The following is a 26,109-nucleotide window of genomic DNA, read 5'->3' as shown; positions in this document are numbered from 1 at the left end:
CTATATACAAGCTCATTACAGACACTAGCACGGAGTCTCTGACGATCAACTTACTATGTTGGTGTACGTACAATGCTTGAACGTACACGCATTTTCATTCCCAGGACGCCAAATACCAACGTTTTGTCACGCCTCTCTGCATCATATAAACAGGAACATGGTACCCTTTGGCATTAGTAGGAGACCCTTTCAGAAACAATGTCACGTCACTTGTGTGACGTGTGACGTCACACTTGTGCTTAGGTTTAGGGAAAAAAACACTTGGTTAGGCAGTAGGAAGTCATGTGACTTACTTGACTTTTGTCATGTGACATGTAACGTAACTTAAAACTTTAAAGTCAATGTTAACTTTTTGTTTTACACAGGACATGAACCCCGGTCATGGGTTTGTTTGACCCGTCCAACCAGCCCACCTCCTCCTTAAGTGGACTTTGTCGCTCTTTACATTACATTACGTCAACTGATTTCATGAAGGCTTTCTGGCAGCCCTGTAATACAGACACTAAAGGCTATCTTGTGTGTGTTTATATGACACAGAGAGGTGTGACGAAACTTCAGTATTGAATGAGAACGTGCTGACGTACACTGCTAGCTGCTATTTTTGGAACGTTACATTTGTTGTAATGGAAAAACCGATACTTTAGCAAACTAACTAAGTTAACCGCCGGCACCTACTTGTCCAACATAAAACAAGCCCACTCGGCGTCGCTCTTCATCCCCATCCTCTCCTTTAGTGCTCGTCAGTGGGTGAAAGCCTACCCCAGATTCACTCTCGTTTTGGAACAAGCTTTGAACGCTTGGGTTTTCGCCTCGCTATATTTGTGTTTTGTCTGCCCACACCTAATTTGGTGTGGCGTATGTAGTGATGGGGTGTATTTTAAAAATGGAACATAAAATATTAAATAATTAAATGAATTTAAAATTCTGATTCAGATTTTTTTTTTTATAACTTAAAAAGAGGAATTAAAATGTTGCCCCAGCAATTACTTAAGTCCACAGTTACCTCAACACTAAGGAACAGAAGGAGACTTAAAAGTCAAAGGGGAGGGGATACTTAAAATGTCCACCGCACGCTTCTTACATTCACCTGGCAGGTTCACTTGGTCGTCCGGTCCTCTCTCTCTCTCTCTGTGTCCCTCCGGAGCCACAGGTCCGTCTGGCGGGCCGTGGAGGATGCCTTGGTGACAACAAAAAATCACCAGCATCCATTCAGCAACGCCCAGCCGAGTCTCTCCCAACAGCCTGTTCAAAACAGAGGTGCCAACGCTTGCTCAAGTTTAAGGACCTCCCTTCATACCGGGAATAAAAAATAGGATCGGGGAGGATGACTTAGTCTTTACACTGTTCCAACAATCACCATCTCTGGTTTGGTTGATATAACAATTAATTCACCACATTAGCTATAAAAAATAACCCAACCCTAGTGGCTGGGATTGTTTGACTCGCATGATCCAAACATTTCCAAGAACTCCAGAGCGTTATAAAGTCCAAAAGTCAAAATTTATTGAGAAAAGATAGATGTAATAATTTTCAAAATCACAACTGTGGTAGTTTAGGTGTATCACTTCCTGGTTTATTTTGTAGTAGTCTCCTTCCCTTGTGTGTCCTGTGTTTTTACTTCCTGTCTGTGTTTTCCCTCCAGTTTTGATTGTTGGTCCTCCCTTGATTGTTGGCACCTGTGTCTTGTTATCTCACCTCCCCTAGGGTATTTAGTCTTGGTCTTTTCTTTGTTCTGTGTCGGATCATTGTTGTACATATGGTGTTGTTCCTGCCGAGCCTTGTCGCTAAGTTGTGTTGGATTCTTTGTTCTCCCGTGAACCTTTTTTGGATTTTGGCTTTTGTCTGCTCATTACCTGTCTGCTCACCTCTGCCTGTTCTTGCCTGCATTCCACCCAACAATAAACACTGTAGTCATCCGGCTACTTCACCCTGAGACCGCTTCCTTGTCATCTGCTTTTGGGTCCACATACCTCTATTTAGCACCTCGCCTTACGACAACAATATGTTTTTATTTGTGCTTCAATCCATATTTGATGGCGTTTAGCCTTTGAAAAACAACATTTTCACTGTGATCAAAAAACTGTTTGTTGTCCCGCTTGCCACACACAAGGAAGGCAGCACCTATGTTAATGGGGCAGTATAGCAGCATTCTAACAGCACCATAACTAAGTTAAAGAGTTACATTCATTAAAGAAATTTGATTTCATAAAAAAGACTAAGTAATTTAATCCGATGGATCACTTTATTTAAACTGAGGATTTTGTTAGAGGATTTTTAAATTGTTTTTAGGGTGATGCTCATAAAATATGACGACATTCAAAACTTAATTCAAAAACCTAAATAGAAGTTTGGTTCAGCACAAGCAATGACACAGCATTGTAAGCTAGGCAATGTCATACATGCTACAGTGACTTCTATCACCAGCAGCTCATGTTGTTTCACGTTGTTTTTTTCTACACTAATACCGTCATATACCTATACCCTGGTTAAATGTCAGGATGGTATGGAGGCAAAACAGTTACCACCCAAGCCTAGATTGATCATCTAATCATTTGTATGATGTTTTATTTATCTTAAAAGGTCACTTTGAATGATTTTAGCTTATGATAATGTAGAAAACAAAGACTCTAAATTCAGGACGGTCCACATTCATTTCAGGATGGCTTAGATTGTACTTTTGAGACTGTTCTGGGAAGATGGTGAAAATAGTTAAGAGACCTGTTATTTGCTTTCTTTTTGAAAGTGAGATGAGAAGCATGAGTCAGGATGTGGTTAGCCTAGTTTAGACTGAAAGCAGGGCAAACTGCGTTTCTGGCTCTTCAAAGTTAAAAAATACACCAACACCTCTGAAGCTCACTAATTAACACCCCTTAAATAGAAAAACAGAAGCAACAATTTGTGACTTTACGGGGCGTTGTGTGGGTTGCTGAAAAATTTACAAAAATCTATTAAGGTGACAGATCAAAAGAATAGTTGGGGCTCACAAAACTGATAAAAGAAAATTTCTATTTTAACATGCATCATAGAAGGATGGATGCTGGTGAAAAAACTAGCTCTTTATTGAGTTATTGTTCAAGTTTATTTGCTAATTTTATGTTTTATCGCTCTTTCTAACTTATCCTTATTCAGCTGCAGTGAAAGCTTTGTCGGTCAGTTCTGTAAGTGCTCCATTGGCGATAAAGACGAGCGCTCCCTGCGAGCTTCCTGTCAGAGGCAGAATGGCACTGAGTGTGAGGGTCGAGGAGACTGTGTGTGTGGCAGGTGCCAGTGCCACACCACAGTGAGTGGAAGCAATTACCATGGCGACTTCTGCGAGTGCGACGATGAACACTGTGAGAAGTTCCAGAATAAACTATGTGGAGGTAGAGTTTTAGTCATTTTAAATTATCTGCATTTTAAAGTGTTACAACAAAATAACTGTTTTTTTTCCCATTATGGTTTAACAGATAAAAGTATTTCTCACCAAAACACATTGTCTGTATCCTTAAGACCAAACATTTGGGTTAAATGTATTTTCTACCTCATAAAACATTTGGAAAGCATTTTCTTTATTGTTAACATTCATGTTTGCTAGATAGCAGTCTTCTTCTTCCAGATTGCTATGTAACAAGGGGGTAGATAGGGAGGAGTTCTTACTTTTATTTTTTATTGTGGAGTGTAAATGGGGGGTGCACGGTGGCAGAGCGGCTAAAGCTCCTGCCTCCCAATAAGGAGATCGTGGGTTCGTGGGATCGATTCCCGGACCAGACCAACATCACACAATCTCTCTGGGTGGAGTCTGCATGTCCTCCCCGTGTTACCGTGGGTTCTCTCCGGGTTCTCCGGCTTCCTCCCACCGTCCAAAGACATGCATGTGTAGGTTAATTGATAACTCTAAATTGCCCGTATTGAATGAATGTGAGAGTGAGTGGTTGTCTGTCCTTGTCTGTGTTAGCCCTGCGACGAGTTGGCCACTGTCCAGGGTGTACCCCGCCTAAGGCCCAAAGTCACTGGGATAGGCTCCAGTCACCCGCGACCCCTAACGGGACCAAGCGGTAGAAAATGGATGGATGGATGGAGTGTAAATGAGGAAAGAGAGAAAAGGGGTCGTATGCAAAAAAATGGCCCTGACTAAACAGGGACGTTGCAATTACATGGTAAGCATCTTACACCCCAAGGCCACCAGGATGTCCCCAGTATTTCTTATCAAAACATACACAAACATTTTTTAAGGGACTTTAAATTTGAAAGAATTGTGACCAATATATGTTGTGAGTGGGACATTTTACAGTGTAAAAATGAACTTGACAAGGCTCTTTGGTGGACACACTCTGTAACGGAGACACTGTTTCAAAATTACCTCAAACATTTCTAAATGTAATGACATTTCTTGTTACTAATTGGCTGACATACACTGATACTGATATATCTATAATAAATAAGCAAATTTTGTCCAATAATAATGGCCCAGCCAATCTATCGGTCCCCAGGAACTACCAAACCTCCCACTCTTAGCCACCATGGGCAGAACAATCTTACTGTCAATCGCTGCATCTTATTGGACAGTTATTTCAGGACTAACATATTAAGCTAATTATTTTTATCATTATTTATTATTATTATGTTTACTATTATATTATTTATTTATAAGAAATATGACAGGTGTGACTAGTTACCACGGCAATATTTTCAAACTCTTTCCAGGTCACAGTTCATTCATTTGAATATTTGCTGCTGCGCCTTACCTCACCATCTCTCACTCCATTGTGCTTCACGTGAGGAATTTGCTGCTTCTTATAGAAAATTAGTGGAGGTCAGCTGTGAGAGATATGCATGCAAAGTTCAAATTAATTGAGTGTGCAGGAACCAGTCACAGTTGATAGCAGTTGTATATTTATTTGAAGTCCAATATTATACATCTGATACGAAACTCCATTCATACACAACTCCTACATTGACCTACTTATGAACCTTAACTGCAACAACAGTGGAAGCAGCAGTAAACTGCATTTGGATTTACAACAGACTGATCTGCCCACAGGCTGCTAAGTGTGGGAGGTGTTGACAGTTCCTGAGAACCCTGCTGTGTAAACTGGATTTATACTTTTGTAGAAGCTGCTGTAGATAACTACAGCGCAGGTTTGGGTCTGTAGTTCATTTCACCTGTTAATATCACCACCACAACACTAGACGGATATACCATTTGTGATCAGTCTGTATTGTGCTTTATATATGTTGTGATGTTTATTTGACAATGCCTAACAAAGATCTGGTCAGATCAAAATGTTGCTCTGTTAAATTAAATTTGCAGGGAGCTATCAGTGTCGATCTTTTGTCTGACTTTTGCTTTCAGCTTGTGTTATGATCCAGCACCTGTAGAAAGTTTTTGGATGTGTGCTCTACACTCTGTTAGGCTTTAATTATGTTCCTCACAGTAACCTTGTTTATTATGCCAATTAAGCCCCTTTGAATTGAATTGAATGTAAACAGACATTTACATTGCCAAAGTAAGTGTAAAATATAAACAACAAATACAAAATATATTACATAAACAGAAGAATTGGGATTTTGCTGTCAGAAACAATGATGGGACTGTTCACCTTGTCTCATAACTGAATAGGAGACTGTTACTGTACAATCACTCTTTACATTGTCACTGTGATAGTGAGCAGTGATCAAGGTGAGCATGTTGAGTGGAGATGGCTTTGTCAGATGTGTGTGAGTGAAAAGCAGCAGATTACTGAATCTTTCTTTAGCTCGCTTCATGTTGTCTTCACCATCATTTTCCATCAGCATTAGAAACTCGAAGGAGAAAAAAAATGCAGCTCAGGCTGACCAATCACAGCACAGTTCTTGCATTCTCCATGTGGTGTCTCTATAGCCCTGACATGTAGTTATATTTTCAAGGATGAACACGTCAGCTAGACCCTTTAACTATAAATCCCTTTTTAGTTCATCTTCAAAGCTTTCTGTGATTGTTTTTTCAGACTCAGCTGCTGACCAGATCTGCTGCCCCCACTATTCATGGGCTTAGTTGCACCTTGCAGATACTTCCTCAGAGGGAATGCAGGCCATGTGGAATAGCATGAGCACACGAATGTGTAGTTAAAAGCAATTATATCAGCACTCTAACTCTCCTGTCTTTTCCTCATCACTTGTAGGACACGGTAAATGCAACTGTGACAGATGTGAATGCAATCCAGGCTACGAGGGCTCAGCCTGTCAGTGTACGGTGTCTGAGAATGCCTGTCGTACCCTTAACAACACCATATGCTACGGCAGAGGGACCTGCAAGTGTAACCGCTGTGAGTGTAAGGAGGGATACCAGCCTCCACTATGCGAGACATGCCTCGGCTGCCCTGACCTTTGCAAGACCAAATTGTAAGGAGTCCAGAACTCAACTTTTACTTTCAAATTATTGTTAAAGGTCCTGTATTTGGTCATAAATAAATAAAGTAGCTTCACTACTGACCTAAGTATTAACTGTTGCTATTAATCTTGTTTTCAGGAACTGCATTGAATGCCTCGGCTTTAATTCAGGTCCATTTAAAAAAAACTGCAGTGTGGCTTGCAACAAGAGCATTTATCCTGACATGGTAGACCAGTTCACCATACAAAGCAAGCAGTGCCAGCAGAAGGACACAGAGGGCTGCTGGATCAAATTTAGGCTAGAACAGTTGGTCGGAGAGGATAACTACAGGGCTGAAATTCTGAAACAGAGAGGTAAGCTGCTGAAATACAGAAAACTCTTCAGAGGTGCCAAACTCTTAAATTTAAGAACAATGTCATTGTTTCAATACCGTTTTCAGTGGTTCTGCTATTTGGAAACATTAAACAAGACTAGTAGCTTTGTACTTAGGAACAGCAGTGCTTTCAGCTAAATGCTAAAACCAGTATGTTAACATGCTCTCAGAATAAGAATCAGCTTTATTGCCAAGTAGGTTTACACATACAACGAATTTGCTTTGGTATTTTGGTGCAAAACAATAAACATAGTAGACATATAAGAAATATAAAGCAAGTACTGCAGGTCAAGAATCATAAATTGACAATAAGGTATTAAAGAATGTAAAAAATATAAGAAAATAAAAGAATACGTACAATATGACTGTTGTTTAATTTACAGTTTGTGCAGGCATGTGCAAAATATTTACATGGGAATGTGCTAAAGTTTACAGTATGAGTATACTGTACTATATGGCTGAAACGATTCCTCGAGTAACGCGAGTAATTACTTAAAAACCTTCGATGCAAATTATTTGCATCAAAGCTTCGTTTAATCCATATAATTACATATAGCGCACTGTTTCAAACGGATGATTATTACTGTCACACGACATGCTTACACTGTGTGTGATCAGAGACAGTTCAGAGCATCTTTGACAGTGCAGATTACAAAAAGGAAGAAGAGAGAGAAAATAGCGAAAGGCGCAGTGTCATGTTTATAGTTATTTCCTGTTTTATTTTGTATGTTCTCCTCCCCTCATGTGTCTGGTAGTTTTATTTCCTGTCTTTGTTTTGTTTTTCCAGCCAGTTTGGATTGTTTGCCCCTCCCTAATTAAGTTAATCTGTGTCTAGTTATCCTGCCCTCACCTCTGTATATAGTCTTGGTGATTCCTTCATCTCTATGCTACGTGCTATGTTGGCTTCTGCCGTTTTGTTTCCTGTCGTTTGGACTATTATCTGCCTGCCTGTTACCGGTGACTATCTTGCTGCCTGTCTACCTACTGGCCTGCCTGCCAACCAGTATACCTGCCAGTAAGCCATATTAAATAATTGATGCACCTGCCTGTGCGGTCTGCGTTTGGGTCCTTTCCCTGTTTCCTGCGTGCCGACAGGCAGAGAAGAGACAGGCCAGAGAAAGCGACAGAAAGTGTCCAAGAAAACTCTGCACAGTGTGTCTATTGTAAAACTGAACTAGCCTACCACAACAGCACAACGTCTCTGCTTCAGGATCTTAGCCAAAAGCATAACATTACAGTCTACGAATCCAGTCCACAGAGCGGACCCGAGACAAGGTACATGAAGGCTAGTAAAGAATGTAGGCTACGTTAATTATTGCTATATATAGTGGCTAGTTATGATGTCCCTAAATTAGTTTTGCTCAAGAAAATAAATGCTGCAGTCAATTTGTTAGGGTTAGTCAATTTGCTAATTAGCCCTAAACACAAAGTACAGCTGAGGCTGATTTTGAAGTTTTGCAGGTATTTGGTCATAAACAAAGTAAGTAAGTAAAGTTTATTTAGTATAGCACCTTTCACAGAGCAAGGTCACAAAGTGCTTCACAAGTAAAATTGTTAAAAAAAAATAACAACATAAAAACAGTTAATGTAAAACATAACAGACCTTAAAAACACAATTACAAACACTAGACAACACGAGGTGAGACAAAGGCCGGACTAAGCTGGTTTAAATCCTATCTATCATATCGATATCAGTTTGTACATGTTAACGGTGAGTCCTTCATATACGCCCAAGTTAGTCACGCAGTTCCACAAGGTTCTGTGCTTGGACCAATTCTATTCACCTTATATATGCTTCCTCTAGGCAATATTATTAGGAAACACTCCATAAACCTTCATTGTTATGGATGATACCCAATTATATCTATCAATCAAGCCAGATTAAACTACTGTAACTAATTAGCTAAACTTCAAGCATGCCTTAAGGACATAAAGACCTGGATGACCTGCAATTTTCTAAACTCAAACAAAACTGAAGTGATTGTACTTCGCCCCAAACACCACAGACACATTATCTAAAGAGATAGTTGTGTCTAGATCGCATTGTCCTGGCCTCCAGCACCACCGTAAGGAAGCTCAGAGTTATCTTTGATCAGGATTTATCCTTTAACTCCCAAATGAAACAAACTTCAGGTCCCAATTTGGGTTCGGGAGGCAGACACCATCTCCACATTTAAGAGTAGGCTTAAGACTTTCCTCTTTGATAAAGCTTATAGTTAGGGCTGGCTCAGGTGAGCCCTGAACCATCCCTTAGTTATGCTGCAGTTATGTGCCTTCTTGTTTCTCTCCTCTCTCCTTCTGTCACTTTCAGCAGGTATTTCTGCCTCCAGAGTTGCAAAGACTGGATCTGTGGTTGTGGGCCACTTGCTTCCCCTGTGTTCCTGCTCGACAACTGCTAAAACAACTGTAGTTGTTGTTTTTGGCTCTGTTAATACTGACATTATTTTTCCTATAGCTGTCATTCCTATTATCATTATTATTATTTTATTAATATTAACACTACAATTACATTTCTACTATATTAAAAATTGTAGGTGGTATTTGCATTGTGCCTCCCTCTCTCCCACCCCCACCCCTCCTTCCCCAAAATCTCTCTCTCTACTTTTCTCTCTAGATCTCTCTCTACCTCTCTCTTCCTCTCTAAATCGCTCTCTCTCTAAATCTCTACCTCTACCTCTAAATCACTCTACCTCTTCCTCTATCCCTCTCTAAACCTCTCTCGCTCCCTCTACCTCTCTCTCTACCTCTCTAAACCTCTCTCTCTACCGCTACCTCTCTACCTCTCTCTCCCTCTCTAAACCTCTCTCTCTACCTCTGTCTCTCTCTCCCTCTCTAAACCTCTCTCAAAACCTAACATGGCAGCGGTGGATGGCCGCCCACTATTGAGTCTGGTTCTGTCCAAGGTTTCTGCCTCTTGAAGGAAGTTTTTTCTTGCCACTGTCGCCAAATGCTTGCTCATGGTGGGATTTGTTGGGTCTCTGTAAATAATATTGTGTCTGCATTAAAGAAACACACTTTCCTAGTTATGGAATCACCGACAATCAGTCTTAAGGGTCTCCCAAGGGTGCCAAGGGGGTGTAGGCTGGGCTCTGTCAGGACAAAACAGAGCACATTCAGCATCCATAGTGTGCGCCGCATTCACCGATTGAATGGATGGTCGTAGCCGGGACTGCTGCGGTGAGGGGGCAGCGTCCTTCTTAGTAGAGGGGTTCCCTGTTGTCTCCGGACAAATGAGACCTCCAGAACCACTGAGGGCTGTGCCCCCGGTGTGTGTGTGTGAATGATTAGTTCACACTGATGAGCAGTTGGCACCTGCCATCAGTGTGTGAATGGGGTGAATGTGATATGTAGTTAAAGCACTTTGAGTAGTCAGAAAGACCAGAAAGGCGCTATATAAGTACAGTCCATTTACCATAACTTATTTTCACCAGGGATTAGCTTTAGGTTTAATTTAATCTACATCTTTTGAACAATGAATAAATAGCTGAAGCGGTTTGATGGTGTTTTAAGGAAGGCCTGTGAAAAGACCATTGCAGTAGTCAACCCTGCTGGAAATAAAAGCATAAATGAGTTTTTCTAAATCATGTTTTGACATAAGGCCTCTAAGTTTGGATGGTAAAAAGCAGATTAAGTTATTACTTTAACGTGGTTTTAAAAAAAAATGCGATCGCAATCAATCAAGACAACAAGGTTTTTAACAGTGTCCTTCGTTTAAGTCCTTTTGTGTCAAGATACGTGGCAATCTTAAGTCTCTCCTCATTTTGCACAAATAAGATTATTTCAGTTTTGTCAAGCCTCTTTCAGCCATGGAAGAGTGACAGCAGATTCTGAGACCTCCCTGCGACAGCTGTGACAGATCCCCATTCACACACATTCATAAACTGATGGCAGGTGCCAACTACTCATCAGTCCAGAGAAACTAACTCAGTCACACATCAAAGGCTGTCATGTCTTGTCCCGTTCTAACTCTAAGCCACAGCCGCCCCTAAGTTGTGTAACTTAACCAAACTGCAGCAGTCACTCTATCCAAAGTCCAAAGCAGCAGGAAGAATCCAAACAATAATAGTAATAAAACTTTATTTATAGAGCACTTATCAAAACAAGTACAAAGTGCTTCACAACAAGATAAATAAAATACCACAGTGAATGACGAAATATAAAGAAATACATAAAATACACAAAAGCAATAAAATAAACAGCCAGTTCAGGTAAAATCAGGATCTGCTTTCCGATAAAAATGTGTTTTGAGAAGAGACTTAAACGAAGACACTGATTCAGATAACCTAATTTCTTCAGGCAAGTTGTTCCAGAGCCTCAGGGCCCTCATAGCAAAAGCTCTGTCCCCCTTAGTTTTCATCCTGGACTCAGGAACAGACAGAAGACCCTTGCCCAAAGATCTCAAACTATGTGAAGGTTCATAAGGGATTACAAGGTCTAAAATATAGTCTGGAGCCAGGTCATGAAGAGCCTTAAAAGTAATCAATAAGATCTTAAAATCAATCGTAAAACAAACAGGGAGCCAATGTAAAGAGGCTAAAACAGGTGTTATGTGATCGTACCTCTGGGTCCTGGTTAACAGCCAAGCAGCTGAGTTTTGTACAGTCTGCAGTCGTTTCAGAGTTTTTTTATTAGGACAAGTGAACAGACTGTTACAGTAATCAAGGCATGAGGAGATAAAAGCATGTACAACAGTTTCTGCATCACTAAGATTTAGAATAGATTGGATTTTTGCAATGTTTCTGAGGTGATAAAAACATAAAATTGCTATCAAACAGGACACCAAGATTTCTTGCAACAGGCTAAATATGTTGTGACAGGTTACCAGTAGATGGCAGTATTTGTGTATTGATGTGTTGGGGCCCAATAACAAGGATTTCAGTATCGACATCCAATTTTTTATGTTAGCCACCAAGTCTTGCAGAGAACTCAGCGTACTAAGGTCAGTGGGCTTGACAGGGAGGTACAACAGTGTTTGTCATCCGCATAACAATGAAAAGAAATACCATGTCTGCGGATGACATCACCCAAAGGAAGCATGTATAAGGAGAACAGTATTGGTCCCAGAACTGAACCTTGAGGCACACCGTAATTGATATGGGAAAAGGATGACATGAAGTTATTAATACTGACACAGAATTTCCCATTAGACAGATAAGATGAGAACCAGTCTAGTGCAGTGCCAGATATGCCCACCCAGTGCCTCAGTCTATCTAAACGAATGCCATGATCAACTGTGTCAAAGCCAGCACTTAAGTCCAGCAGCACAAGAATTGAACACATGCCTGTGTCTGCATTCATTAAAAGGTCATTTGTTGTCATTTATTGTTTTCCACAGCAGCAAGAAGTTGCTTAGATACAAGAATCTTCTAAATAAAAGGCAGTTTGGAGATTGGACTATAGTTACCCAGGAGGGTGGGATCAAGCCCAGGTTTTTTTAGGACTGGCTGGACACAAGCAGTTTTAAAGTAATCTGGGTCGCAGCCAGTAGACAGTGAGCTGTTAAAAATAATTAGCAAAAGGGGCGCAATACAATCCATAACTTCCAATAAAAACCTAGTTGGGATTTTGTCCAGAGGGCTGGAGGAAACTCATGAGAGACATGACGTCTGCGAGTTCAGGCAGAGCAACAGCAGAAAAATTGCTCAAAGAATGGCTGAGCGGTTGATCCACATCTAAAAAGGCAGGATTGGGGGTGATATCAGATCTTATTAACTCCACCTTACCAGCAAAGTGCAAAAGAAACTGTTCACAATTAGCATCGCACAACTCATTTCTGCCACAAAAAAGTAAAAAGAATTTGTGACATCATCAGGTCAATTTTTATTTGTCAAAGCTGAAAAGTTGGAGGATCACCAAAGTGATTACAATTCATCCTGAGGGGAACATAAATGTTTGTACCAAATAGCATGGCAACTCGTTGAGACATTTCTGTCAAAAACCATTATCGCCCTTATGGTAGCACTACAGGAAAGGTCAGAGGATCACTCAAGTAACTTGGATTCAATCTCTGGGGACCACAAAATTTCATGGCAATTTATCCAATAGTTGTTATTTTTTTTATAGTTTGGCATTTTGGATATGTGTAAAACCTTCTGTAATGTATTCCTCTTTCTCCAGACTGTCCGGAACCACCCAGCGTCACAGCTATTATCGGAGGCTCCATTGTGTCTGTGGCTCTCATTGGCATCATTCTGCTGATGATCATCAAGTTATTAATCTACATAAAGGACTTGAAAGAGTGGAGGAAATTTGAAAATGAAAAGAAGAAATCTAAGTGGGCAGAGGTGAGACGAATTATTTGAATGTTATTTTTTATTATCACTGCTAACAAAAATAAAAACTAGAAATAATCACAATCACCATTTTAAGAACTAGAGCTTCTATGGTGTTGTTTATTTTTGTTAAATTCTTTATTGAAATCTTTCACCTGCAACAACAGATACTATAATGAATGCTTTAGACATAGAAGTCATTATTACCTTGAATATCATTGAAATCAAGATCTCTTTAGCAACAGCCGTACATTAACATACCACATCAACAAGGTCTAAAGATTCTTGGATACTATTTAGACACCAGATGAGCCAAAGTACCTCAGACTTTGTAATTACTAGATGATAGATTAGATGATATCAACTTCCTTCCTTTTAATATTCAGTTAGGTGTTAAATTCTTTCCTTGTTTTTATGATGGCTTTGATGGTATTTATAACTGTATCCTTCAGAGGCTGGTCATCTATGTCTAGTTCTCATAGGATAACTGACAGAGATTCAGTCAGTGTATACAGTATAGGCTGTGCTTTTATCCATCCTGTACAAGCCCTTGATGAAGCGCAAACTTTTCCAGTAAGTCAGCTAATATTGCCAAGTTGTTTTTATCATTTATATCTATCATCTACATATTAATTTCACCACCTCAATATTCCACACAAACCTACATACCATACACTCTCAAATAGTGTCCAGGGCCTTTATGTAACTAAACAGCAGACTAGAACCAGACCTTTATTTGAAACAAGCCTTTATTTCTCATTTCCCCTATTTTACTATTATATTTGAGTATATTTTAGTAAGACACCTCTGTTTTCTAATCTGCTCCTGTTTAAATTTGCTGTTGCACATTTAAACAGAAGTCAGTCAGTTTTAGAATTGATTTTAAGATTTTACTGATTATATTAAAAAGCACTTCATGGTTCAGCTCCCACTTACATTGCTGAATTGCTGCACCCCCATGAGCCAGAGCGCAGCCTGAGATCCTTAGGCAGGGCTCTGCTGGCTGTTCTCAAGTCACCATGTGGCCATTATAGTACAGGTAATTCACTTCCCTCAATGTTTTTTTGACACAGACTTTTTGAGAGACCAGCCTTTATTTGTGCCAGCCACTGGCTGCTATTATTTGAGACTTTTATTAGAGAATTTAAAGTCCACCTTCTACATTTTGGAGATGAACATGTGCAGCACTCAGGGATCTGCCTAAGAGCATCAGTGACACTGTGTGTGCTTTTGTAATTTGCTTGTTCCATATGATGTGAAATCTTGAAATTAAGTGACTTCAAGACAAAATTAAAAAACATCATAGATGGAAACAAACTAATCGTTGGGCTTTCTCTCTTGCTAGGCTGACAACCCACTGTTCCAGAATGCCACCACCACTGTGTCCAACCCAACCTTCACTGGGGAGTGAGGGCACAGCGAGAGTTCAGTACATCTCTGTTGTATCTAAATTATGACAGTATGTTAGAAAGTATAATTTGTAATGCTCATATATATTTGCAAATGTCCACATTCACAGATTTATTTTCCAGCATTAATGCTGACTTGCTTACTTTCTTAATAATGAATTACTGTCATTTACTGTCTACACACGATTGCAGTTGCATTATATTTGTTTACTTATTATTCCAAAAATGATGCACATTTATGCTCTTTGCTTATAATAATTTCATGAGATATTGTAATGTAGTAGAGCTTATAATGTACACAGTTTATAGTGGTACAGTATGTATAGGATGGGCAGAATATAATGATGTAACACATACATACACTGGATGTATCATAAGAACATTGATACACATTATATAGTTCAAAGCACTGTTTTTCTCTTCATGTGGCACATAATTTTAGTGATTGCTAAAATGATTTCTTCTATATGTATGTCTTTAAAATCTAATTTGAATTGGAAATGAATTGAATGAAGATCAGAAATAAGACGGTGTAGTCCCTCATTCGTCCAAGAGTGTTCTATCGTAGAAAAGGTTTCAGTCGTAGTCATCTGGACACTGTTTTCAGAATCAAGACTCCCATTTTCGGCTCCCATCCAGAAGTCATTCTCAATTGTGAAAAATGGACCGGGAACTGGTCAACGTCTTGATTCTGAAAAAACAGTGTCCAGATGACTATGACTGAAACCTTTTCTACGAAAGGTCAGAAAGTTAACCATTTTCAAAATGTGTTCTTATTTTAAATGTCATGAGGGCTAAAATAAGATTTAAAGCTGCAGTAATTGATGTTTCTGGCAAACAGACAATAAATCCAATAGTTGCTCTGGTTTGGGCTCCACCAACTCCTAAGAAAAACATCTGGCTCTTTGCTCCAACAGCTACAGAGGGTAATGAGGGAGATCATCATGTAATTTTTACAAGAAAGGTTAAGTACCTTCACATGATAAACTACACTGTACAAGAAATTTAAATCAGTAAACCTTAAAGACTACTTCAAATTTAGTTTGGGATATTACCAGCAAAATAAATATATTCAACTAAAAGTTTCTGACTGCTGGAGCCAGAAAACATGCTATTAGATGACATTTTGACTAACCCTAAATAAATGAACTGTACATTGGAATGCAAACAATTTAGTTACATTTGACTTTTGTTTCATAAACAATAGATTTATTATTTAGGTGAGATGGATCTGCTTTTTGACAGGGTTGGTAATAAAGATGAGTTGGCATGGCACTATCAGATGATCAGCCAATCACATGAGTGCTGATCATGGTTTCCACTTTCAATTCAAAGCGGTAACTGTGTTCAAAGATTATCTGGATCATGATGACATTGTGTTGACCTGGATAAGCTCACCCATGTGTGAAGAACGTGGGTCAGGTAACGGTCCTTGTTAAGAAACAACACAATTCAAGGCTTTTCTGAAAAACAGGCTGTTTTAATTTTCATTGTTGGATGAGGAGAACTACAGTAGTCACCCATTGTCAACTAGTAGAAACACATACTGCCAAGGTGTGTGTGTGTGTGTGTGTGTGTGGGCCACCACCTTGGTAGAACTCAAACAGCTACAGACGTATCGTACTGTGCCAGCGGCTGCAAGCTGTTTGAAATATTTTATACATCTAAAACAAAAACATCTTCATTCCACTGTTAGGTAATAATCCAGATAAGTCACTGGCAATCACCCAATCACAGTGACTCCATAACATAATGTAAAGCCAGGCTCAGATTACATCTTCAGGTCAGGTCTACTGTTTACTGCTCATTTGCTCTTGTCATAGAATTTGGTGCCAGACACAATTAGGGCCACCCAGTTCTTTTTTAAACCTGTCAGATGGATTTGAGGATGATCAACTGAGCTACAAATACAAAAGAGGATGCCGGTGCAGCCTTTCAGTGTGTCAGGATTTTTAACCTGCTACTGTAATCTGAGCCCGGGTTAGGAGACAGAATCATGTTATAATCAACACAAAAACACTCAGCTTAAGCCCAAAGGAGGTTCTGTTGATTATTATTGATCTTCCCATGCAGGCGAGGTGCAGGGGCGTAGGCCCGGAACTCAGTAAGAGAAAGAGAGAACAAAAGGATCAGCCCTATATGCAGCATTCTTGAACTGGTCAGACTGAACTAATCACTCCAGGAGAGCGCTACATCTGCTGGGTGGAGTTTCCGTTCCAGGTGTTGTTGTCGTCCTCGCTGTCCTCCTGAGTCCTGAGCCTGCAGATTTTGCCGTCTTTCTTGAAGTCCTTAGGCCGCTTCTCCCGAGTGTGCTTGGAGAGAGTTTCTCTGAGCGGACACAAAGGAAAATGGCAGGACACTCAGTGAGTGAATCACACACATATAGTATACAGGGCTCGACAGTGCGAGTGGTTCACTCGCATTTGCGACTAAAAATTCTGTTCTGAATCTATGCATTATTAAAAATGACAATAAAAAAAACAAAAACACATTGCATTAGTAATGATAAGAGCTGGGCCGATGAGAGTATGGATAAGATAAAGATATAATCTTATCAAATCCCTTCACTATAAGCCTTGTTTAACCAATGTTATTTTGTGATTACTATTTTTTTATGACACACAGTGCAATCACTCACAAACTGTGAAGGATTACTTCAGGACATTACGCTTAATGTGTTTTTTAATAAATATTGTCATAATAGTGCCCTTCCAGTTATAGATGTGTTTATACTGTTCATACCATTTAAAGTAGTTTAAAGTATAAATAATTAGATAAATATTAAACAAATACAGTTTGAAGCACAAATAATTAAAAACCTAATGTGCTTTATTCAAATAAATTAAATAATTTAGCTTTTTAATGTCTCCTCGTATCCCTGTATTAAAGAAACACACATTATTTGATGAATTTTCATTGCACTCCTAAAGTTCTTTATGTGCTCCTAAATTTTTCAACTTAGGAGCACATGTGCTCCTTGGGAAAAAAGTTAGTGTCAAGCCCTGGTATATACATACTGTTTATACCAATAAAATCTATCCTTTTTTCCATTGAAAAGCATTGATTTGGATCTTACAAATCTTTGCTGTTGTAAGTTCTGGTGCAGTGTAACAGTAGCACAAGTACAACAGAGTCAAAGCTCTTAACACACACATATAGGCACATTAACCACCACTGTGGCACACAAAAATTAGTATAGAATTCAACAAAAAGTCTGAAAAAGTACAAAACTGCTGTCAAGTCCGTGCGACGTTCATTTAGCGCGTGAGGGTTTAGTTATAGATTTGATATACAGTATATCAGGATACAGTACACGGTCTACCATCCATGTGCTAAAAAAAACCCCCACACAGATCCACTCGTAGCCATTTGATAAATTGCCATTCAAAACTGATTCAGTTTCATTCAGCAGTAATTTCATTGTGATTCAGCTCAGATTTGAAATTTTTATTTGTTAATGAATGACAATGTATTGGGTTCGATAACTTAAAAAGGAAACATCAATACTTCCTAAATATTTATTTAAGTACTCATTCAGAAATGCCTCGTTGTGTTCACTGCCACACCAACAACAGTTAACATAGGCAGAGATGCATTATTGGCCAGTCCTAGAGGAGAAATTTTACACTGAAATATGTAAAAGTGGCAATAGATAAGTTTTTTGCTTTAACTTATCATTATGAAATAAATGTTGATTGCACAATGTTACGGCTATAGAATAATGACACCATCGGTAGATCATAGAAAAGGTTTCCGTCGTAGTCATCTGGACACTGTTTTCAGAATCAAGACGTTTCGGCTCCCATCCGGAAGTCATTCTCAATTGTGAAAAAATGGGACGGGAATTAGAAATTTAAGCTACTCTGTGTTACATAAGGAATCTGCCTGAGTATCTGTTAATAGCTAGTTTCACCTGAAACTGACCTAATAGTTTCCAAGATGGCCCAGTAATCAGTAATCAGGCCTATTGTTTTTTGGCTGCATCTGCTTCATCACTGTTAAGTACCTGATTAGCATGTGATTGTCGTGACCAAGGTGATAATACACTCTGATAGACTTTGGGCAAATTGAATCTCAAACCACCATTTTTGTTCAAAGAGGGGTTCTCTTTTTTTTTACAAAAATGGCTTCCTTGACGCCCCGTTCAAACCAACTCTTCTCTCTACTTAGAATCTTCACCTCGCTGTCTTCAAATGTGTGGTTTGTAGCTTTTAGATGCAAATGCACGGCGCTCTGTAATCCTGAGTTAGCGTGTCGTCTGTGCTGATAAAGTCTTTTTTTTTTTTTTCACAATTGAGAATGACTTCCGGATGGGAGCCGAAACGTCTTTATTCTGAAAACAGTGTCCAGATGACTACGACTGAAACCTTTTCTATGATAGAACACTCCTGGACGAATGAGGGACTACACCGTCTTACCATCGGTAGATGCAATTCTGTCTGCCACCGGGTACGATCTCCTGGGAAAATGAAGGCTCAATTTACAACACAAAGGGAAGTGTGTCAACCATTGCACAACCAAAAGAGGAAGAGGATAGCGCTTTTGTTTTCCCCAGTTGCTATCGGTGGAGGGTGGAATAACCGGAGTAACTTTGGAAACTCTACCGGACTTGAGTTCCAAACTGACATTCAGTTGAATGTAAGTAACAAAACCTGCCTACTACTGGGTGTTTTACTCTGCCTTTATCATAGCACTGAGATCGTCCTGTGTTGTTAGTAGTCAAGCTCCAATCAAGCTCCTCTCCTGTGGAATCAGATCCCAGTTTGGGTTCGGGAGGCAGACACCATCTCCACATTTAAGAGTAGGCTTAAGACTTTCCTCTTTGATAAAGCTTATAGTTAGGGCTGGCTCAGGTGAGTCCTGATCCATCCTTTAGTTATGCTGCTATAGGCCTAGACTGCCGGGAGACTTCCCATGATGCACCTCTTTCCTCTCTCTTTCTCTCCCTCTCCATCTGTATGCATCTTTATCCCATTACTGCATGTTACTAATTCAACATCTTCTCTCTCCCGTAGTTCTGTGCCTTCTCGTTTCTCTCCTCTCTCCTTCTGTCGCTTTCAGCAGGTATTTCTGCCTCCGGAGCTGCAGAGTCTGGATCTGTGGTTGTGGGCCACCTGCTGCCCCCGTGTTCCTGCTCGACAACTGCTACTACAGTTGTTGTTATTGGCTCTGTTACTAATACTGACATTATTTTTCCTATAGCTGTCATTCCTATTATTACTAACTTATTAATATTAACACTACATTTACTATTCTACTATTTAAAAAAATAAAAACAATTATACGTGGTCTTTGCATTGTGCCTCCCTCTCCCCATAACTTCTGTTATGAATTGGCGCAATATAAATAAATAAAATTTAATTGAATAGTTGCTAGGCTCTGAGGAAAACGGAAAGCGATCCGGTTTTCTTCCTGACAGTGGCGCCAACAATAACACCACTTGGAAACGCTGGAGGGGGAAAAGTTCAAAAGTTGTCTGTTGTCACACTAATGTAAGTTCCCGGGTCAGCGCCTTCCATCTATATTTGGATCCACATTCTTGTGAGTAAAATAGCTCAGCTTGTGGTTCCACCGGCACATTTTGACTCCACTGTGCGTTTTACAGACTGCTAACGTACAGATTTCAGGCAGTGTTGTCATTTCTATCAGTGTGGGATTTCTTTCTGGCACGAGAGTAGGGTTAGGTATTGAAGACTACTTTTTTGGCACAGAATGTCTGGTCATATTGTTTGTTTATTTATAGTTGATCATTTCTGAATTAAATCATAATTTTAAGCTTATTTTATTTAGTTTTTGTACAGCTGTTTGCACTTGTGTTGGACTTTTCAGATCACTTTTTGACAGCTGAATCAATTTTAGAGGAATTTCACACAGAATTTGATTTGGATCTGTCTCTAGTCTTTTCTAACTACTCAAAGCGCTTCAACTACATATCACATTCACACACACCGAAGGTACAGCCCTCAGGAGCAATTTGGGGTTCAGTGTCTTGCCCAAGGACACTCGACATGTGGTCTAGGGGAAGCCGGGATTGAACCGCCAACCTTCCGACTGGTGGATGACCTGCTCTACCACTAAGCCATAGTCGACGCCGTTTACAAGTATTTCTATCTGAAAACAGTGAGCATCCCTCACCTCTTTGCTTTGTCAGAGGCTGATGCTGAGTTGGTGTAAGAGTTGGACTGGTGGGCGGGGCCTCTGGATGCTGCTCCAGGAGGGGGCGGGGTTGCAAACAAGAAGGCGCTGAGGAATCTCCATACAGCCAGAAGAGGGTAGAGGAGTGTGCCCAGAACTGTCCAGATACCACCCCCAGAGGACTGGGCCACTGTGTTAGCAGGCCTGCCTGACTGCTGAGAGGGAGAGCATCCAAATAATGTTGATACAAGAGGCACGTTTAAGGAATGGTTCAACATTTTGGGACATTTGTTTAGAGCCAGCCTAGTTGTTTACCCCTGCTTCCCTATGCTAAACTAAGCTAACCTTGTCCTGACGCCATCTTTGTACTTAACATACAGACATGAGACTGACATCAAGCTGAACATCCGATCATTTCCCAAAATGTTGAACTACTCCTTTAAAACCAGTGTGAATGGAAAGTGCCAGTGTTTAAGAATGTCACAGTGACATCCAAGAAGATCAGGTAGCTGTTCAGAGCAGCACAACGTACTGGTCTACTTGCATTATTCAGCGATGACTCGGTTAGGTGGGATGTTGACTGAATGACACATGGAAGCTGGACTCTGGTCTACTCACCGGCAGAAGCACGATGGAAGCACTCGGAGCCAGTTCCAGCTCCAGCAGAGTCTTGTTTAGGTCTTCACTGGTAAACTCCCGCCGAGGGAACATTGTCGCCAGGGAGAAGTTACCATAGCGGTTTCCCACTTCCTGAGACAAGACCAGCACAAAACATTTCACAGTGATTCTGCTTGAAGGGAAGTCACAGTTGTGTCCAGAGACAGCAGAGATTCTACAACACCGGGGGCCTGTATCACACAGCCAGATTAGTGGGTTAGGCAGTTATCTTTGGGTTTAACTCTGGTATCACGAAACTGGCTCTCTTTTAACCGGGGACATCACCATGGTAACCATGCTGCATGGCTAAACTGCTCTTGAGCAGGTGAACTACAGAGGATCAACAGCCTGACTACTGACCAATCAGATCACTGGAAAACATCATTCCTACAGAGCCTGACAGGGACCAAAGTGCTGAGTTTACAATAACATGATAAGTAATAGCAGTAGATTTTTTATAGATCAGTAGAATCATTTTACTATTCCAGGCTTTCCATGTGTCACTCTGGTTTTAAAGCAGAGCTTCTAACAAAATCAGAATCAGAAATACTTTATTGATCCCCGTAGGGAAACTCTTTGTTCCAGTAGCTCTTCTTTACGTCAGTGCACACAGGAGAAAACGATATTATACACTATAAACAGGTCAGAAATAAATTAAGTAACATGTTGGTATAAGTATAAGATAAACTAAGTGTCGAGTACCAAGTGGGTTTACTGGTAGATGGTGAAGTACAGTATAAATACAATGTCACTAATTATGTAATAAATAATAGTAAAAGTAAAAGCGGAGGTGCATGTACTGTCGAGAGTAATTGAGGTATATCCGTAACAGAAGGGGAGGAGGAGAAGGTTTACCACAATAAGTAACTACATGCTTTTACACTTTTGCATCATTGCAGCTCAGAATGACATGAGGAGACTCAGAATGACATGAGGAGACTCTGTGATCATAATTGGAAATAAAAACTAAACCCTTTGTTGTCTTTTATTAGAAAAATAATCTACACACGTTAGATAGCTCCCATGATTATAAATACAACATTTCAGTCAGACAGACCTCCACCACTTTTTTTCTCCTCTCTGCTTTGGCAGCAGAAACAGTGTAGAACTTTCCAGCAGGTGTCACTATTTGTTTTGTGTATGTATATTACAAGTGATAGATGTTATCATCATGTCCTGGGGTATTTAAAGAAATAAGTGTGTATATTTACCATCTTATTCTAAATATAGGCACATTTATGTCATATATGTTATAATCTTACTAGGTTACAGATATGTTTTATTATCGTTCCTAGTCACCAGATTGTCTATCTATATGTGAAGTTAGTCAGTGCGCAAGCGCCACCTAGGTTAAATTTTCATTCTGTTGTTGATCAGGGCTGGTACGCTTGCCGGTGAGTGTCTAAACTGGCATTGCTAGTAATTCAGATTAAGAATTAATGTCTCATGATTGTGTAATTTCATTAGTTAATTCTGATGTTTGTTTTGTGTTTTCATTGCAGGTTTACAACCTAGCAACTTAATTGAGTAGTTAATTGACGAGCTAAATGTTACACATAACTAGCTTGTGGATGCTTATTGTGTATGTGTGCACAATAAAACTCAAAAAGTGGCTTGAGTTGTGTCCGCCGTGCTTGTCCTGAAACCCTTCCAGTGGGGAGTTTATTGAGCTATAGCAGGTAGCTTAGTAAATAACTGAACAAACAGACATCAATCAGACACGAAAAATACTCACTCTATACTAATAATTCACACACTTATTTATAGCCTTACTTTAATATTTGGTTATGTGATTATATTTGATACATTTCACCTCTTTAAAAATCACTTTCTGCTGTCGCTATAACTGAATTTCCACACGGTTAAGACTGTTTCATCTCATGTCATATTAAGTTCTTTGTTGTTCATTGTTCTGATGATGTCGCTTATACTGAACTACTCCGCCTCTTTCACATGGACATGCAACTGGACTAATAAACCCAGAGTTAACAGGGCCAGTTGATAACCAGCTTGGTGATACCGGTTATCCAGAATCACCAATGTTAGGCTCAGTGAAGGAGGTAACCCAAAGAGAGACAGACTAAGTTGAACTTGCTTTGTGATACAGAACCCTGGAATTAAAACCACCAAGCCTGTGAACCTCTGCATTAATGCTATACTAATGACTTCACTGGTTATCATTAAAAATAATAACATTGGAAACAAACAGAAGTGGCAGGTTTAATCAGCGATGTAAAAGTGAAAAGTGACTGTGTATAACTATGCAAGGGACAAAGACCAGACAGATGACCAGAGACTAAACTGTTTACTTCCATCTGTAATATGATGTGGAATTTAGTTTGCAGCAGCAGCATCTCTGAATGTAGGGTCACAATTACAAAACACACACACTAGAAATCAAGGGTGGAACAACTGCTGCATCTATTAAAAAGAACTGAACTTATCTGCTCTTCTTTAGCGATAATCAATATGATATGTTTTGAATCAAACCAATTTGTGATTCTCATGTTTGTTTCTCACTTGAGAGGGTTGATAATTCAATATTCTTGTTCATGGAATTTAAGTGGAAACATAGCATAAAGATATGATCATATATTGTTTTACAAATTTATTTTGTCTGAGTTCATGATTTAGAGCAAAATGTAATTCAAAAATAATAAAACCAGTTACTGCAGTTGAAAACCAGGTACTTAAATCAAATCAAACATACCAACAGCTAGAAGAGCAGCAACTGTATGGAAATACATTGGTCCAACAGACCTGAACAGCAAAGTCCCGAGCCTCCTGCAGTCTGCTCTGGGAGGAGAAGTGGTTGGTGAAGGATGAGCCGTCTGGGAGGCGGAACTGTATCCTCGCTATGGTACTGATCACACACACACACACACACACACACACACACACACACACACAGGTTAAAATTAAATTTCTTTCTGTGGAGTAGTATATGTGAAAGGCTTCCTACACAGCATTCAGACCACTGGACCCAAAAACTGGGTGGGAAAACACAATTTCTACAGCACACGTTTTGCGTTGCTCGAGCAGGACAAGTTCTGTTGTACCTGATAACAAGAATGATGCTTCTGTTCCATTTAAGTGTCCAGTGAGCCAGAAGCATTATAGCAGTGCCCTGGAACTGGCTCACCTGAATGGAATGCAGCCTTTATCAATGTTATTAATTAGTGTGCTTGCCTTTAGCGATGAGCACTCTTACACTCTTAAATATATCTTTTATTCTTCTTCTGGACTCTTTTTTTTGTCATTCAACTACTTAAAATACTTTCACATGGAAACTTCATTCAAACATCAAAATGTTCGGGACCCACCAAGAAATTACAGTGACAGGAGGTCATGCAGCACTTTAATGCTTCTAATGTGTATATTTATGTTCTCTGGTGTCGCAAAGAGCTCATAGACAATTACCTGATTATAAGCATTATTAGTATTTAGAAGACTGAAAATCGACCACGTTGTGAATAATGACAAACGGGTAGACAGGACGGAAAAGAGGCGTCTTGTCCAACAATGCTCTGGGGAGATTATTGCGGGATCACTATGTCACACACTTTTTAATGGATTTAATGAACTGATAAAGTACATGGATTAGGACACAAGCACAACACACTGCAGTTTAAACTGCTTTTGACTGTCAGATTGATTAGGGGAAATCCTGCACTCAAGTGGTGATGCTCATATGTGTTACCGTAAATACCAAATGATTTACATAAATATATACATGGTGTCGTGGACTATGCTCCATTCAGCTTAAACACTCCCAAGAAACTCCAGGACATAGGTGGACTGCCCTCAAACACATACAAGAGAACATCACAGCCCATCGTTTACAGTTGGAGACTCCTCCTCTTGTACAGCGTGAGACAATTTCCCAGGGTCCAAAGACGTCGACACCTACATAGGTGAAAGGAGGCGCTACTTGTAACCGTTCTGCTGGCAGAGCAGCCATCTGCTGAAGTTCCATTTTTCCCCTCAGTCTTCTACAAGTGACGCATCTATGAAGCAAACTGCTGATGCAGCGTTTAGCTCCCACCAGCTAGAATCCTGCTGCTCGAATGGCACCTTCGGTCAGATGTCTTCCTTGGTGCTTCACTGCTTCGTGATAGTGAGACACGAGCAGGGTAGCTAGATGATGCCGGCCAGAAATGATGATGGGATGAACCTCGTTCATGCTCAGATCCGACTGCTCAATTCTCCTACTCTAAGAAGTTGATTTTGGTCCATGATGGGGTGCAGTTTCCAAAAGCTGCTGCTTGGTGGAATGTTAGATCCTGAGTTGATGCACTTAAGTTCCTCTGAATAGCACTGGTTCTGGATGCTCTTCACAATGCACACTTTGGCTCTCAACAACTCTTTCTCTGTAGGTCGACAGACATGCCACCCTTGACATTCATCCTGAGTAAAGTGGGCGAAAGAACGAGCCACGTGGATGAGGTGAGCGATGGCTGGTCGAAGCATTGTGGATGTATCACATCTCTGGTAACGTGAGTGAAACTTGCCACCACCTGGGGACGCACTTCAGAGTCGGCGTGGGGGTTGATAAGGTCGTAAGCCTCTTGAATACAGGCGAATGTGAAGACATATCATGAAGAAAGGCTGGCCCTTTGAGCAAAGTTGTGCTGCTAAGCAAGTCTGAAGGCACAGTTCTTGACCCAATGTCAGCTGGGTTGAGATGCGTTGGAACGTACTTCCACGGGCTGGAACAAGGTGATTGACAGATTCTTTGGATCCTGTTATGTACGTAGACATAGAATCTCCTTGACTGATTCTGGATGTATCCCAATACGACCTTGCTATCTGTGTAGTAGGTAATGTTGTCGAACGTTGTGTCCATCTCTGAAACTACCATCTCAGCGATCTCGATGGCGAGTACAGCCGCACAAAGCTCAAGTTTTGGAATAG

At 40.1% G+C, this 26,109-nt stretch overlaps 2 protein-coding genes across 4 annotated transcripts in view; one reads left to right on the top strand and one right to left on the bottom strand.

Annotated features, from left to right (window-relative positions):
- The window catches only part of itgb2 (integrin, beta 2), a 39,192-nt gene extending 23,923 nt beyond the window's left edge, over positions 1 to 15,269 (top strand). Inside the window, exons 12-16 of the mRNA XM_044217705.1 lie at positions 3,130 to 3,362; positions 6,141 to 6,360; positions 6,488 to 6,702; positions 12,840 to 13,006; positions 14,340 to 15,269. Of these exons, the coding sequence (XP_044073640.1) occupies positions 3,130 to 3,362; positions 6,141 to 6,360; positions 6,488 to 6,702; positions 12,840 to 13,006; positions 14,340 to 14,405 (901 nt within the window). The 3' untranslated portion in view covers positions 14,406 to 15,269. The remainder of the gene's footprint in view (positions 1 to 3,129; positions 3,363 to 6,140; positions 6,361 to 6,487; positions 6,703 to 12,839; positions 13,007 to 14,339) is intronic.
- Positions 15,270 to 15,862: 593 nt separating this feature from the next.
- The window catches only part of ubxn4 (UBX domain protein 4), a 37,339-nt gene continuing 27,092 nt past the window's right edge, over positions 15,863 to 26,109 (bottom strand). The window contains exons 10-13 of one of the 3 annotated variants that reach the window (XM_044217706.1): positions 23,956 to 24,058; positions 21,157 to 21,288; positions 20,539 to 20,753; positions 15,863 to 16,731 (exon numbers count right to left, since the gene is read on the bottom strand). In XM_044217706.1, the coding sequence (XP_044073641.1) occupies positions 16,593 to 16,731; positions 20,539 to 20,753; positions 21,157 to 21,288; positions 23,956 to 24,058 (589 nt within the window). In that variant the 3' untranslated portion in view covers positions 15,863 to 16,592. The remainder of the gene's footprint in view (positions 16,732 to 20,538; positions 20,754 to 21,156; positions 21,289 to 23,955; positions 24,059 to 26,109) is intronic. The other 2 variants (XM_044217707.1, XM_044217708.1) reach the window with 2 other exon arrangements.

This window comes from Siniperca chuatsi, linkage group LG12, assembly GCF_020085105.1.
Source record: "Siniperca chuatsi isolate FFG_IHB_CAS linkage group LG12, ASM2008510v1, whole genome shotgun sequence".
NCBI lineage: Eukaryota > Metazoa > Chordata > Actinopteri > Centrarchiformes > Sinipercidae > Siniperca > Siniperca chuatsi.
The sequence above is the reverse complement of the archived record's forward strand: the minus strand, read 5'-3'. Positions and strand labels throughout refer to the sequence as shown.